The 15,937-nt window shown below is 46.5% G+C and overlaps 1 protein-coding gene across 22 annotated transcripts in view; it reads right to left on the bottom strand.

Moving 5' to 3' along the window:
• Kalrn (kalirin RhoGEF kinase) overlaps positions 1-15,937 on the bottom strand; it is a 607,498-nt gene that overhangs the window by 229,924 nt on the left and 361,637 nt on the right. For all 22 annotated transcript variants that reach the window (XM_028886329.2, XM_028886335.2, XM_037209787.1 and 19 more), the window contains exons 20-23: positions 13,528-13,643; positions 12,800-12,922; positions 4,984-5,166; positions 3,652-3,770 (exon numbers count right to left, since the gene is read on the bottom strand). In XM_028886329.2, coding sequence (XP_028742162.1) covers positions 3,652-3,770; positions 4,984-5,166; positions 12,800-12,922; positions 13,528-13,643 — 541 coding nt within the window. The remainder of the gene's footprint in view (positions 1-3,651; positions 3,771-4,983; positions 5,167-12,799; positions 12,923-13,527; positions 13,644-15,937) is intronic.

The following is a 15,937-nucleotide window of genomic DNA, read 5'->3' as shown; positions in this document are numbered from 1 at the left end:
CCTATAGTTCACACTCTAACTCCTATTTTTAGGTGTTCTATCACATGAAAAATTTGAGAAACTAAATCCCCAAGGTGTGTGCTTTTGAAAACATGATCAGAAATCCTATGTGGGCAGCATCTTTCCTGGGATCTTCATCTTGATGGGCTTCCCCTAAAGCAATGTATCACTCTAATGGTGGCTTTCTATTAAAGGATTGATTTAAAGACTTCACTTTTGCAGAAGTCAATTAACCACTCTCCTCTTACTCTTCCTCTGTTGGCAGAGTGGGAAGTGTGTGAATATTGGAGTTAGACAAACAGGAACTGAATTACAAGTCTGCCAATCACTAGAACGAAGACCTGCTTCTCCAGGCCCCGGGACTTCTTATCTATAACACAGCTGACCACCCAGGGCTGCTGCAAGGACCGAGTAAGACAGTGTGAGGAAACTGCCTGGTGCATAGGATCCTGGGAAATGCTCAGAGGTCAGGTCTGTAGGTTGCTATGAAACCAGGGAGGATCTGAAGGAGCACAGCTGGCCTTGGGAAAACATTTTTTGGTCTTTGCATTGGCTTTCATTTTTTCTTGTTCTTTCTCTCCACCTCCTTCCTCCATGTTAACCTTCTTTATAATGTACTCCTCCATTCTCTCCATTGTCCCAGAAAGAAGCCTGGAGGGCTAGCCAAATACAATCCTCTCCGTGGCTTCTCTGTTATGGCTTGAATTGTGTCCCTCAGAATTAGTGTATTCAAATCCCATCTCTCCGTTCCTCAGATCTTGACTTATTTGGAAATAATCATTACAGCACAGAATAGGGTGGGTTTCAATATAAAATGGCCAATGTCCTTACAGAAGGGGAGATTTGTACACAGGCATAAACATTCAGGAGGAATGGCTCATGACTATGAAGATTCCACTAACAAATGAAGGGGGAGGCCTGGAGCAGATCTTTTCCTCTCTACCCTCAGAGAGAAATGAACCTTTGCACTCCTTGGTTTCAGGTCTCTGGCTTCCACGACAAGGATTTTCTGTTGGTGAAGTCACCACGTTGTGGTACTTCATTACACAGCTCTACAAACCAATGCAACCTCACATGAAGAACATTCTGACTTCACAGACCAGCTCTCGTTCCTTCAGTCTTAAGGAAGCTGTGATCCCTTTTTCATTTTGATAAAATTAACTACTTAACACCCCCCCACTGATTTCTTTCTAGCTTCACTCAGAATAATAAATATTCTTCATAAAGCTCCTCCCATAATCTCTGCATATGTGTGATTTTTATAAGCTCAGCTTAAAGTAAGTAAAATATCAAGATATTGTAAGGTTGACACAGCTCATTATTCACATGTTCAAGGCCTTTGTAATTCCTGAATGTGAAATGTGGGTCAGTAACTATCCTCTAACCAACCGACCAAAAGGGCAATGTGTTCTGCTTAGCTGCGATCAAGATTCACTGAGAATGTATCCTCGGTGGATAGGATCTAGGATCCCCGTGGGTGCCAACCTGCAACTGTTCAAGTTCCTTCTATAAAATGCCATAGTATCTGCATATAATTTACACACATCCCCCAAGCCCTTTAAATAACTTCAAGATTACTTATAATGCCCAAGACAGGGTAAGTGCTACACAAATAATTGTTGTATTATACTGTTTAGAAAATAATGACAAGAAAATAGCTTGTGTCTGTTCAGTACAGGCACATTTTTTTTTCCTGAATATTTCTAATTCAGGGCTAGTTAAATGGGAGGATGTGGGACTCATGAATATAAAGGGCTGGCTGAACTTGGGAGAATGGAGCAGGTATCTAGTGATAAATTGGTCCCAGCTCTCTAAATGGATTCCGACCCTAGCCATTCTTATTCTGATTCAATGTATGGAAGTCTCAGGCAACTTTGGATTCTTCCATAGTGCTTGACTCTATCTCTATCTTACTTGCCTCTTATCCACATGGGCCAACTGTGACAGAGGAGTAAACTTAGGCATCAACTTTACCTCTGACCTCTACAATTCACTCTCAGGGCCAATTGCAAGGTACATACTCCTTTCCATTTAAAATACTATTAACCAGGCAAAGATTGGAATCCAAATATAAACCAGATGCAGGGGTAGGGGAGGAGAGATGTTATAATTCCTTCCATAGCACCTTATTTTCTTCTGGCCCAAATACATCCCTAAAATGCAAGTAAGAAAACTGATGCTTTCAACTGTTTGTTTGCTTTTCTTTCTTTCTTTCTTTCTTTCTTTCTTTCTTTCTTTCTTTCTTTCTTTCTTTCTTTCTTTCTTTCTTTCTTTCTTTCTTTCTTTCTTTCTTTCTTTCCTTCCTTTCTCTCTCTCTCTTTCTTTCTTTTTCTTTCCCTTCCTTCCTTCCTTTCTTTCCTTTCTTTTCTCTCTCTCTCTGTCTCTCTCCCTCTCCTCCTCCCTCTCTCTCTCCCTTCCTCTGTTTCTCCCTCCCTCCCTTCTTAGTTTCTTTTTTAAGATGGAGTCTCATTACATAACTCAGACTGGCCCTCAAATTTCCAGTCTTCCTGTCTAAACCTCCTGAGTGCTGGCATGAAAGGTATGCGCACGTCACTGTATTCAGCTATAGGGTTTATTTGTTATGTAATTTTGGATAACTTCTTGTCCCTCAACTAAGGTTTAAGTTTCCATATCCAATAATATTCCATAAACTTCTCCTGGTCAACTGTGGTATCCCTGTTACTCTGGGAAACTATTGGTTCATACAAAAGCGTATAAAATATTCTTTATCACCAAAGAGTTTATAATCTCATTAGTGAGACATGACCAGAGAGAATAAGTAAAAGAAGTTAGATGATCAGAAAGGGATAGAACAAGGGCAGCAGAGGACGCAGGTAGGAGTTCATGGAGGCATATGGTGTGAGCTCAATAAAGTTGAGACAGGGACCAAATAAAACCACACACACACACACACACACACCACACACCACACACGCACACACACACACGAACAAAGAGAGGAAAAGGAAAACCAAACCAAAACCAAAAGAGGAGGGTTCTAGGCCGGGAACGCTGCATGAACAACTGTATTTGACGTTCTTGTCGATGATGAAATCAGTGACAGTGACCTGTCTCCAGTGTGTCACTTGAACTGGGAAGCACTCTGAAATAAAACTGACTTAGGTGGGGCCAGGTGGTGGAATGCCGAGGAGTCTGGTCCCTATTCAGAGAGCAACAAGAAACTGTTGGAAATCTGGAGCCAGTGAGAGGCGAGAGACATAATGGAAGGAAACATGGTCTATGCAATGATGAAGACGCAGAATTCTGGATCTACTTATTACATACGGATCATGGCATTGGGGGAGAGTCGCTCAGCTTCCCTAGGTCTGATTTCCGTTATGTGAAGTGGTTTGGTTTGGTTACGGTTGAGTTCTGACACTGGGATGCAAAATTTGATGGTCTGAGGGGCAGATGCCCCCCTGAGAAGGCCCTGCTACAGGAAGAGCACTTGGATACAGTAGAGAACGGAGAGGCTGAGGGGTCTCTGGTGAGCCTATCTCCTCAAGGTCTACCTCTGCATCTACAGGTAGACAAGATGACATGTCCGCTGTCACAAGGGACGGGAAGCAGGGAAAACACGGAAGAGCCTGCTAGTTGCAGGGGGAGCCCCCTCCCCTCCCCGTCATCCCCTCCCCCTTCCCCCCAACATACTCTTTCTTCCGAGCTGATTTCCGTTTCTCTTCATTGACCTCGTGGTTAGCGTCCCGGAGCTTAACCTCACGATCTGAAAGGCTTGCTGGGATGATGTCCAGTTCTAGGTCCTTGTTATCCTGCGTGAGAAGGGTCACAGGGGTCACAGGGGTCAGCTCGCCTTGGGGAAGCCTTAGGAAGGCCTCTCCAATGAATTGGGGGAAAGGGGTGAAAACAACCTCATGGAAGGTGACAAGATGGGGGTCCCCACAAGGTCCCACTCACAAGCCTTCTTCATAGGGTCATTCTGCCTTTCAAGTCAAAAAGGTAGAGGACGTTCTGGCCAAATATGTAGTGCTACTGTCTGTAGCTCTAGGCATTATGTATCTGTTTTCCGGGCCCTGATTAAATCTAAACATGAATTAGCCAGAATTGGTTCTTTATCAATAAAATAAATGTGAAACAGAAGTACAGGAAAACACTGAAAACCTCCCATTTGTCAAGAGAAAATAAACTGCTCTTTATTGAAACAAGCAGTCTCCCATGGAAACAGGAACAGAATACCCAACAGTGACTGAACTCTGTAATTGCTCACCCCTGCTTGCTTAATCCATCATTAGTATTATGTATGATGGGACTCACAAAACAAAAAAAACCCAACCCTTACTGCCTGAGGGAGACATTATGAACCTCAAATTTTAATGGCTTGACCACTTTACCCAAGGCTGCTCTATCTCTAAGCATGGGGTTGTTTAAAGATACATGAATTAGAACTCCTAGGATTAAATGCCAGGCTGGATTTAGCTTTTAATTGGTAGGTCCCCGACCTCTATTATAAAAAAGAGATTAAAAGTCAGTCTTCCTTCGCTTCACGGAACTTGGTACCTTCTTTTGGCTGAGGTGTCCGACAAGCCTTACACACGCTGTGCCCCTCGTTCCCGAGAATCAGTCATATACATCTGAGGGACTCTAATCATTGGCTCATTAACATAATTGGTTAGATGATTGTACTGATGAGACCAAAATAAAGGGTTTGGTCCTCAGAGCCAACAGTTAACTATACAGAAAACAACAACAACAACAAAAAAACCCTCTGCTTTGTATTCATAGGTCTTGCTCCTGGCCAGTCAATTCTGTAGTACATATAAGATTAATCTTGGGAATGTGTAGGGGGGGGGCTTGAGATGAATGGTTGGTTAAGGTCCCCCAAACCTATTAAAAATGCACGAGGCTCATAGGGTCCACAGCTCGGAAGGACTGCCCAGGAAATGTGCCCCCTCCATGGCGAGGAGGCTGGCGGTACTGAGGGAGAGGAGAAGGAAGAATCTGCAGTGGCCAGCACCTGATACACACCTCCGTGTTGACTCCCAGGGCTTTCTCCAGGGAGTACCGGTACTTCCCCATCCTCAGCGAGAAGTCTCGGTAATGCTTGTCCACCGTGGTCACCCATTTCCTTATCTCCGTGGCATGGATGTGGCCCTTTTCCACAAAGCTGTCCGCGAGCTGGATCAGAAGCTTCACCTTCTCTTTCGTTTGCTGCCCCAAGAGACGACCCAGCATTACTGGATCACATCATTTCTCAGACCCCTTTGCCCCAAGCCCCCTCTGCTCTGCCCAGCAGCTGTAGGTACCTCTCAGCTGATGACTGGGTTTGCATGGCAGCTCTGTCACCCAGCTTTTGGGTGGCCTAGACCCAATTATTTAAATCTCTCATGCCCTACCAGTTTCTCCATCCACAAAATAGGAATCCTAATAGCATCTGCTTCAGAAAGTTACTGCGAACTTTAATGGGCCAACAGTGCCTACTGCCTAGAACATGCTTGGAACACAGCAGGTGCTCACAGGCGCTCCTGTAAGAACCTGTGCTGTGGAACACTGTCTTCCAGGCATGATGTGGCCACCACCCTCTTGGACTGTCAGCAGCTGTGATCGCCTAAAGGAGAGCTGCCCAAGATTGGGTCTACTGACCTTCCATCATGGAGGATGGGCAGGGCTCCCGAGGCCCTTACCCTTCCCAAGGATTCATAGACAGTTAAAGGTTATTAGGGGGAAGGACTCTCAAGGCCACACCAACTCCAAAAGATATATAAGCAGTTAATAGTTGCTGGAGTTCAGTGACATTTCCTTCACTGGTGTAGTGGATTGTAAGTTTCCCACACTCCTGCAAGTAACCCCTCACACATGTTCCCATTGAGAGCAACTGTTTCTTTGGTCTGTCTTTCTGGTGCCTTATCTGGGTGAGAAGGCATTTGCTCATGTCTCCAGAAAAGGTTCATACAACTAGTTAAGTCAGAAATGCTAGCCATTGCTATTGATGTGATGTGAGGTCCTCTAATCTGAATTTAGTGACTTTACAGACTTATAGAGCATGTTATGATCACACCTGAGACTCACGGGAGTTTTAAAACATCTTTAGGAAGTCTGCAGGAGGAGAACAAGTCTCTGTGAGGTGACAGCAGCATTTGCCTCGGACCCTCTGTTCCCAGTTCCTGCCTGTCTCTGCAGAGGGGACAAGATTTTCATACAGAACAGTCGACAGCTCCGGGCGTCATGTAACTGAATGTCAAAGTCAGAAGAACGTTGTAACAGAGGGATGTTACAATAGAGAGGATGGAGGTAGGATCTGCATGGGAAGGCAGAGAAGGCCTGCTGGGTAAGGCAGGGAGCCGGAAGGGACGAGTGCGGCAAACCCTTGCTCATCTTTTAGCATGAGTTCGAATTTCACAACTAAAATTTATGAGAGATGCCTGAGAACTCTTAAGGAAAATGAAATAACATTTAAATGATATGCCAGAAGGAAATTTTTTTTTTTTTTTTTTTTTTTTTTTAGGAAAAGGAGGTCCAAATTTTAGAGCATGCTACAATCTAGAAAACGGAGGCAGAAAAATGGCGAGAGCTGCAGTTGAAAAGACAGCGGATCTGTCCCATCTTGCAGGGCGGTACGTGAGGTAGCTGCTAAGTGGGCCACCGAGGAAAAGCAAACGGCAGCCAAGAAGGCTGGTACCACAGGCACAGCTGCAAAGGGGGACCCTAAGGTGAAAGGTTAGGGGGGAATGGCAGACACCACCCTCCTGCTGTGTGTTCTAGAAAGTTCCAGCACAAGGGGAAGTACTTAGCAGCTGAGCCCAGGACTGAGAAGGGGAAAACAAGAAGAAGATTCTATCTCTGGTCACCAAACTGTTCAGTATCAACAAGAAAGCTGGTAGCCATGGAGTTAAGCTTTGCAGGGTGCCCGGATGTCCCACTATGTCTGGAAGCTGCTGAACCACAGCAGAAGGACTCTGCCAGTGTGTGAGACAAGAACATGGTCAGCACTCTGGGATCCTCCTTAAGGAGTACTATGAGAACAAGAGGGTGGTTTTCCTTATGCAAGGGCAGTGGCTTACTACTTGTAACTGGACCATCCCCTCAGTTGAGTTCCTCTCTATAGAATACATCAGAACTTGTCATTGCCGCCTCCGTAAGAATTGATATCAGCAATGTGAAATTCCCAAACACACTGATGTTACTTCTTCAGGATGCAGCCAGGGCAGCCCAGACCCCCAGAAGGTGAGCTCTTCACCACAGAAAGAGAAATAGGAGGTTACCGAACAGCACAAGGTTGATGTTCTCCCTTGGCAAGTTTGGCCCAAGATCAAAGCTATGCCTCAGTTCCTGGGCTACGTGTAATCTATTTTCTCACTAACAAATGGAATTTACCCTGACAAATTAGTGTTCCAAACTTCTTACCAAGAACCTAAGCAAACAGTTGATTCATTACGGCAAAGCACACAAAAGACAGCCGGTCTCTGCCGACTCCACCATCCCTACCCTTTCACAGCCCTAACTATCTCACATACACCTTTCCAGGCTCATCCACACCCCTTCCCAAGAGAGAAGTGTCCAAGAGGGGAGCAGAGTGCTCTGCCTGACGCATGGCCAGGGGCACAATACAATTAGCCTCTCCTTTTTCAGCACGGTGGGCTGGCCAGGGGCCGAGAGTCAAGGGCTGGAAGGGCTTTGGAATGGAAGAGAAGAGGAAGGTGTGAGGTTGGAGGAATATCCCTCCAACTACGCCAGGAACTGGCTGAGACAAGAAACCTGGGATCCTGAAGATGCGCATATCAGTTCTCTTAGGGTTCTTATCTTTTTCCTGGGGCAGGGTGTTCTTTCTAGTTTGTTATTTTCTTAAAAGAGCTTGATCTTTGTTTTTACCAATCAAGAATCCCCTTTCTAGATAAAAGTCCTGGAAACAGCTTCTCCCTGCTCCTGGTAAGGTGACCACACTTCAGATGGTGTCTGTAGTGGGGGAGCGGCCATTTTGCTAGTGGAACCTGAACTGGAAGACAGCAAAGCTAATTCGGATCAGTAAGGAGAAAGCCTGTGACTGAGGTTACTCTGCGTCCTCGAGGAGGCTGGGGAGCGGACTGTCAACAGGCGGTGTGGTCAAGCTCCACCCCACCTGGCCCCGCCTGTCTTTGCAGGAACCCATCTCTGAGGTTCTCCACTCCGAAACGACAGCTGTGCTGAACGTCATCCCCATCCTGCTGTGGGGATAGCGCCTGGGCACCCCACCCTCAGCCAGGAGTCCTCCCTGCAGATGGGGGTATACTCCCACAGTTCCATGCACAGGCCTCTGTTTTAGCATGTGTCTCATACAGTTGCTTATGTGTCCTCTTCAGTGGGCCTGAACCTCTCCTAAAAGCTGAGCGAATACCCTCCTCATCGGTCTATCTCACTGTCTAGAAAAGAAGAACCACTCTCTGAGAGGTGAATGGAGGGGTGAAGCGAGTGGATGCTAAATCTAGAGTTCAGAGGTGAGCAAGGCTAAGATCACTCAGCCCAATGGGACACAACTATATGCTGTGGGATAATGCTATGGCACACTGGTTTAATAAAATGCTGATTGGCCAGTAGTCAGGCAGGAAGTATAGGCAGGATAAGCAGACAAGGAGAATTCTGGGAAGAGGAAGGCTGAGTCAGTAGATGCCAGCCTGCTGTTCAGGGAACAGCATGTAATGGCACACAGGTAAAGCCACAAAACATGTGGCGACATATAGATGAACAGAAATGGGCTGAGTTTAAGTGTACGAGTTAGTCAGTGGTAGGCCTGAGCTAATGGCCGAGCAGTTTTAATTAATATAAGCCTCTGTGTGTTTACTTGGGTCTGAGCGGCTGGGGACCAGTGGGACACAGGAAAACTTCCAGGTACAACCATGGCCGTGGCCCCACAGACCACAATCTGAAACCACGTGACCCGTCACATTCCCGGCTGCAGCTGATGAGACCAGAGGCAAAGACTTGTCCTGCCAGGACAGCCCATCAGTAGGTGGCCAATCACTTTTCAGGTGTCCTGGCTTTAAAAGCCCATTTGAGAATGGACATTGGTGGCAACGTGACTCAGCTGAGGGTGTGTCTCTGGTGATCTGAACTATGGCGGCAGGACGCAGGCGGCAGCTGCGGAGTAGAAGTAAGTGAGAGCATAGAGGGAAGTCGAGGGAAGGCGAGTGGGAACACCCCAGGGCACTCTGGAGGCAGAAACAGGACCACTCGAGCTCCGGGGTTTGAGCCAGCACGGGGAACATAGCGGGACTCCTCCTCCATCACGTTCCTCAGGACAGGCAGGAGTTTGGTGCTGATGGCGAGGTGGAGACACTAGACCCTGCACACGTTGCTGGAAAGCTGCTTTGGAATGGGAAGCTCCTCAAAATTAAACAGAGAGGCACCGTGTAACCTAGCCACTTCACTTCTCAGAAAACTGAGAAGAATGTGCTCACACCAAACTTGCAGGTAGTGCTAATATTCATTATGATTCCTAAGACCTCATAAAACATCAAGTTCATAAAACTAAATATTATTCATGTGAGAAACAGTAAGTCAAGATCCAGCCGATAAATGATAAAGCTCTATCTGTGAAAACCAACTATTATTATTATTTGTGTAACCATCAAGAGGGACGAGGTGCTGACACACATTAAAACAGGGGTGGAACACTGAAAACATTATGCTAAGGGAAAGAAGCTAGACAGAGGATTACATACTGAGTGATTTTAGTTAGAGGAAGTGAACAGCACAGGCATATGCCTAAGGAGAGATGGGAAGGAGGACTTCTACTCCTAATGCTTAACTCCTGAGCTCCACTCAGCTGTGGCAAGGATTATAAAGCTTGTGAATATACTAGGAAAAAACCCCACTGGATTGTAAAAAGAAAAAAACATCTAAAAACAATTTTGTTTTTTAGAAGAAACAGCATTCTGTTAGATGCTGAGACGTTCAGCCTCCCTGTCATCAAGTGCCGGTTCCCCTATAATTTTTGAAACAATAAAAAGTATCATTTGTATTCTTCTAACTAGATTGCCTATAGGCATACCACAACGTGCAATTGTGTGTTCTTACCCTTGCCAAACCTCTGTCTTATTTTTATTCTTATATTGGAAGTTTTTTATATATATATAAAATTGCCTTTCTATATTTGGTGTTTCTATATTCTCCTTGATCTCATTTTTTTTTTTGAGCAGAGTATAATAATTCAGTATAACCTGTTGCACTATTCAATTGTGAGGGCCACCATACTTCTCTGTCATTCAAGGTCAGTTAGCTTTCCATACCAAATTTCATTACATTGGTTATAGCGACTAGACGCCAGAGCTGACTGGTTACTGGAGATTTGCCTCCGGGGAGTTGACTGAGGTGAGGCTGGAGGCTTCAGGCAGAGGTGCCTCAGCTGGGCTGTTACCAGTAGATATTCTGACACAAATAACTGAGATTGAGAACATGCTAGATAGGAACTCGGTAACCACTAACAGACATAGTTCAGCTGAGAACTATGAGGAAGACAGGAAATGGAGAACTGAGCTGGAAAAGTCATGTTAGCATAGACTTGAGTGTCGTAGTTCTGAAGTCTATCCAAGATTCCTAATGTTCATAGATGTTTGGGACCTCCCTTCAATGCATGCGCTGCATCAGATAACCTGGGGAACACTGGGTGAACAAAGGGGGTTCTTGTCTTTGGGGATATTGAGATATCCCTGCACAGAGATTCCTTGAGACACTCAGGCTCGCACTGGAGATATCCCTGTACAAAGACTCCTGGAAAAAACACGGCTTGTTCCAGCTGCCTGAAGGTTATACAGACAGGGGCTGACGGTGCAGCAGGGGAGGGCCCTGTGCTATTAAGAAGGGAGACAGGACCACAGAAGAGGTGGCACTGGACTGGAAAGGTGGGCTGCTTTCCATAGCACAAACTAGAGAGAGGGGACGCTCTTTTAGGTGGAGGACTTGTATGGAATTGGCGGTGGGGCAAATGGATCTCTTGGAGGGTAAGAAAGAGCATCCAGTCTGCAGAAGCCCACACTAGCACAAAGGAACAACTGATGATAGACAGAAGCTGTGTGAGGTGGGAAGCAGTAAGAACCTGAAGGCAATGAAGACCATCAACGTTCCCGAATGGAGGGATGCTGTGGCCAAGTGACTCTTTACAGGTAAGAGGAGTAGGATGGATCAGAGGGAAGGAAAGGCTGGGAGAATGCAATCCAATGAAGAAGCTACTGCAGTTTAGGGCAGAAATGACAGATGGAAGAGGGCAAAGCTAAGGAGCAGATTGTAAAGGATAAACTAACATGACTGCATCCTCTGCATTTCCCCTTGGGCTATCAACGGACTTGTCCTAAGAAGCTCTGGCTACTGTTATAGTCTACCCACGCAGGTGGATGCACCCTGCTAATGGTTCACTAATGATGCTCTTAGGAGAGGTCAGATGGACATAAACTGGCAACCTCAAAAACCACTTTCATTTGGATTTGAACTGGGGCCTGCTCCTCTGCTACCTTCTTTGAGCCATTTCTCTAGCTGGTGTTGAGACGAACCTCCGATCAGAACTCACAGCTCTTCAGAGCAGGCAAAAGGCCCCAAAGCTCCAAACAATGCAAGCTACCTGCCCAATACTGAGTTCACCGCAGAGTCATAATGTGGATAATTACTTTTGAATACCAGCACAGGAAGGAGGTTTTGTTAAACCAAGCTAGAGGAACATGTGCTGTGATATTGAAGGGGTCTCTAGGGATGGCGTGAGTGTGTTCTCCTCCTTGGCCCCAAGACAAACAGCTCTCCCCCTGGAAAGGGCATCTTCCATGTGTGGAAGGGATGCCACAGAAAGCAGGCGGATCTCTGTGAGTTCGAGGCCAGCCTGGGCTACCAAGTGAGTTCCAGGAAAAGGCGCAAAGCTACACAGAGAAACCCTGTCTCGAAAAACCAAAAAAAAAAAAAAAAAAAAAAAAGAAAGCAGGCAGATATATTGGGTACCACAAAGAAAGGTCTATTACACATCAGCTTCTCAGTCAAAACAAGGGTCCTCGAGTCAAACGCTGGCTGTGAAAACTGGTAAAAACCAGGTTTTCTTCCCTTACAGCATTCTTGCTACCTCGGTCTAAATGAGCTTGTACAGTTTGCTCCCCAGAGATCCGACTGATGACTAGCAAGTCTGAGGGCAAATGGAAGTAGGTCTGAAAACTGGAAAGTCACCTGCTTTATGAGCCTGTCCTTAGTGGCTTCCCAACACACAGTTCTGTGTACAGTGGCTGCTCTTGCTTCCCTAGCACGAAGGTGGCCAGAGCGGGGGTTCTCGGTGGACTGGGGGAGGTTTGGGATAGGCCCTATTTGGTAGGCACCCTGAATTTTCATCAGTTCCTGACTTACTGCTCCAGCCCGTAAGGTGTGCTTTCCCAGACATTCAAATTTCGAGACTATGTAGATATATGTAGAGTTTAGATGGGTTCAACCTGCAGTCCCCAGGCCACATGCATCCCGGAGAGACAAGAATGTAGCCCAACACATTTGTAGATGACAACATGTCACAGTGTTAAAAGGCTGGCTACCCCTGGAAGATGCTTACAAGGCATGCACAGTTTTACATGAGTATGTAAAACCTTTCACCTTAACTGGTCTGAGAGAACAAAGGAGACCCCAGAATCTGGAGCGTGATAACGAGGTGTCTTAGCAACCAACTTCCTGTTTGGAGATATAATTTGGGGAGGACTTTGGTTCCAAAGGAGATAATCACAAACATACTTTTCTTGTGCCATGAGGGCTACACATTTCTGTATACAGAGACTGTTATTGTTTCCATAATGTAAAGTTGCCTACGAAGGAGAGTACTAGGTGGACTTGGAGAAGGGGCTGGGATACTCCCTACCTTGGCAGGCACCCTGAATTCCCCATATTCTTTCAGCAGCTCCTGAGTCTCCTCCGTGGTCTCCCCAGTGGAGGTATGTGTTGAGAGGTAATATTCTCCTGTTTCTTGGATCCAGTCTAATGCCTGTGGGAGGAAACACCACCACCAGTCCCCCAGAAGGCAGCTGTCAGCAGGAAAACATGCTACATTATGAGCAAGCCTTATGGCTTGGGACCCAGGAAATGTGTAGCTCTGAGGGAGTTGTTTTTTAAATTTTTATTTTTTATGGAGGCTCTTCTTTGAGTTGGAATAGCCTGCCACAAAGCAGTAAACTGGGGCCCTATCATATGTCAGACCCAGTAAGTATCTATATATCTATGTATAAACTGGGGGTTACCATGGGTCAGACCCAGTGATTATCTATGTATCTATGTATAAATTGGGGGTCATCATGGGTCAGACTCAGTGAGTATCTATGTATAAACTTGGATTATCATGGGTCAGAGCCAGTGAGTAGCTGTGTATAAACTGGGGGTTATCATAGGTCAGACCCAGTGGATAACTGTACAGCCCATCATAACTCCTGGTGTCAAACTTAGCATCGAATGCCTAGGAAAGCCAAATTACTGATAAGGGGAAACTGGCTATCCCTTCTTCTGTCATCCCCTCTGGCCTTAACTGTGCCCGCTACCGTGGTCTTCTGTACCCAGCCCAGCAGTGAGGCACAGCCAAGGGAACTCTGGACATACCTGCTTAGCACTGCGCTCGAACACCACGTATTGCTGACACTGATCTAACCGCCGCTTCTTCAAGGTCCAGAAGTGCAGGACGCGATTCTCCCTCTGCAAGAGCTCACTCAAGATGGCTGTGGGAAGAGGAGGTGAGCAGCATCATGGGAGGGCTCTGTGCCAAGTCCCAGCTATGCCAGCCCCACTACCAAAGGGACTTGCAAGACTCTTACAACTTCCCAGAAGGGATCAAGAGTAGGGAGAGCATGGACGGTAAGGACCTGTTTCTGAGGACTCTGTCAATAGACCACCACGGACCCAGATTCTCCTCACACTAGTCAGTCTTTACTGGAGGCGGCTTTGGAAAGTGAGGCCCTAAGGCTATAATTGGCACAGCTGATCTGGAGCCTAGCAAGCATGGGTGGGCTCCTAGGCATTCCTGAGGAGCTTCTGGAGGAGAGGTAGGCGGGGTAAGCAGTAGTGAGCAGGCTGGGAAGACATAGGGCCAGCCCACCTAATGAGCCACAACCTCAGCCCTGCACAGGAGTCAGACACATGGCATTTTAACAGCAGAGCCACTGTTGCGAGCTTCTGGGCAGAGGGTGGGCAGAAACTGGGCTGCAATCGGGTCTACATGTTGTCTTCCGCCCAAACTCCACACAGCGCTTGATCTGATCCTAAGGCAGGCTGAACGTTCTTCTCATGTCATCCCTAGTGATACTATGAGAACACAGGTAAGGCACTTAGTACGACGAGGAAGCCATAGTGGGTATCCGTCTGTCTCCTTACTTCTCTTAACACTATCTCTTAATTGGATTGATTGATTTCTTTTTCTTTTCTTTTCTTTTTTTTTTTTTTAAGACAGGGTTTCTTTGTGTAGCCCTAGCTGTCCTGGAACTCGCTCTGCAGACCAGGCTGGTCTCGAACTCACAGAGATCCACCTGCCTCTGCCTCCCGAGTGCTGGGATTAAATGCGTGCGCTGCTGCTGCTGCTGCTGCTGCTGCTGTCGCCACCACCGCCACCACCGCCTGACCATAGATTGATTTAAGTGTTTTAAATAGTATGATCTATGCTTGAAGCAAGCACATTTATTTTGTTTTATATCTGCTTCTTGTTTCCTGCAAACTGTTAAATGTTGGTAAAATATTCAGTACTGAGGACATAGATAATCAATGTTTATTAAGCATTCATTATGTGTCAGGCACATTTTTTATAATACATATGATATGTGTTTCTTTATGGTTCCCCCTTTGCAGATGAGGAAACTGAGGAAGACTTGTGACTTGTTTAGGTTCATTCAGATAGGAAGGAGTAGAGCTTGGAGTTAGGCAGGATCCTGTGATCCAGGACCACATCTTTATCTACCCCTGGTCTCCCAGGCCCCCGGGATGTCAAATACACATTACTGTACTTTACTGAGATGGTACAACCCACACTGCAGTGTTTATATTTATTAGTTTCTGTTGATTTTACTTATTCATTAATTCTCCTCACTGCCCTGTGCTTGGAGGTTTGACTCTACAGATACTCTCTCTCTATAACCTTTTAGGCTGAGGCATTCCACAGGCCTCAGTGGCTCACCATTGATGCTTTCAGCATGGAATTTCAGCTCCTTCCCAGAGTGGTCAAGTCTACTTTCTCACTCTCAGACTGACCTCTGGCTCAGCCACGTGACTTGCTCTGGTGAGGAGGTTGTTAACTGTTAGGACACCAATAGGAGCTTGAAATGTGTCTGTAGACTTGAGTGGCCCCTTGCCTTCCTGTTAGCACCATGGCAAGAACTCTTGGGTAACCTTGGGCTCAGAGCTCAGGAAGAACAGACAAGAACCTTAGCCAACATCTGGAGTCTGAAGGACAGCTGCATCGCTGGGCTCAGCCACAGCAGCCGATGGCATGTTGATGGATGGGACATACCATCACCTGAACAGAAGATGCTCGTGGTGAGCCGCAGCCAAGTTTCTGGTTGTTACCCGTCAATCTGCTCCCGTGTTAAAACCCTACACTATGTGGCCCTGGCTTTGCATCCAGGCAGCAGATGAAGGGAACTAGAAGATCTCGCCTGCAGTGTCTGTGTCTACCAGGCAAGGGTAGAGGAAGCTGTTGCTTCCTTACTGTTTGTGTCCCACACCACTAGGTAAGCAACATAGTCAGTCCAAATCATGGAAAGCTCCCAAAGTTTCAGGTGTCGCTATCCCCCTTCCTGAGAACGTTCACAGATGGAGGTATATCCAGCCCTCTCTGGGTGCCCGTCCCATACGGTGTAGGTGTGAGTGTGGACCCTCAGCAGTTGGCCTCATCCAAGCAGCCATCTGCAGAAGTCAGAACATATGCTTTGAAATGCACTGGAAGGAGAGGGTGGCATGGAGTCAGCCACCCAGAGGGCCTCATTCAAAGGCAAAATAACACGTAGGGCAGGGGGGCTCCGGTTGG

This window comes from Peromyscus leucopus, chromosome 12, assembly GCF_004664715.2.
Source record: "Peromyscus leucopus breed LL Stock chromosome 12, UCI_PerLeu_2.1, whole genome shotgun sequence".
NCBI classification, from domain to species: domain Eukaryota; kingdom Metazoa; phylum Chordata; class Mammalia; order Rodentia; family Cricetidae; genus Peromyscus; species Peromyscus leucopus.
This window is presented reverse-complemented; position numbering and strand designations above follow the sequence as displayed.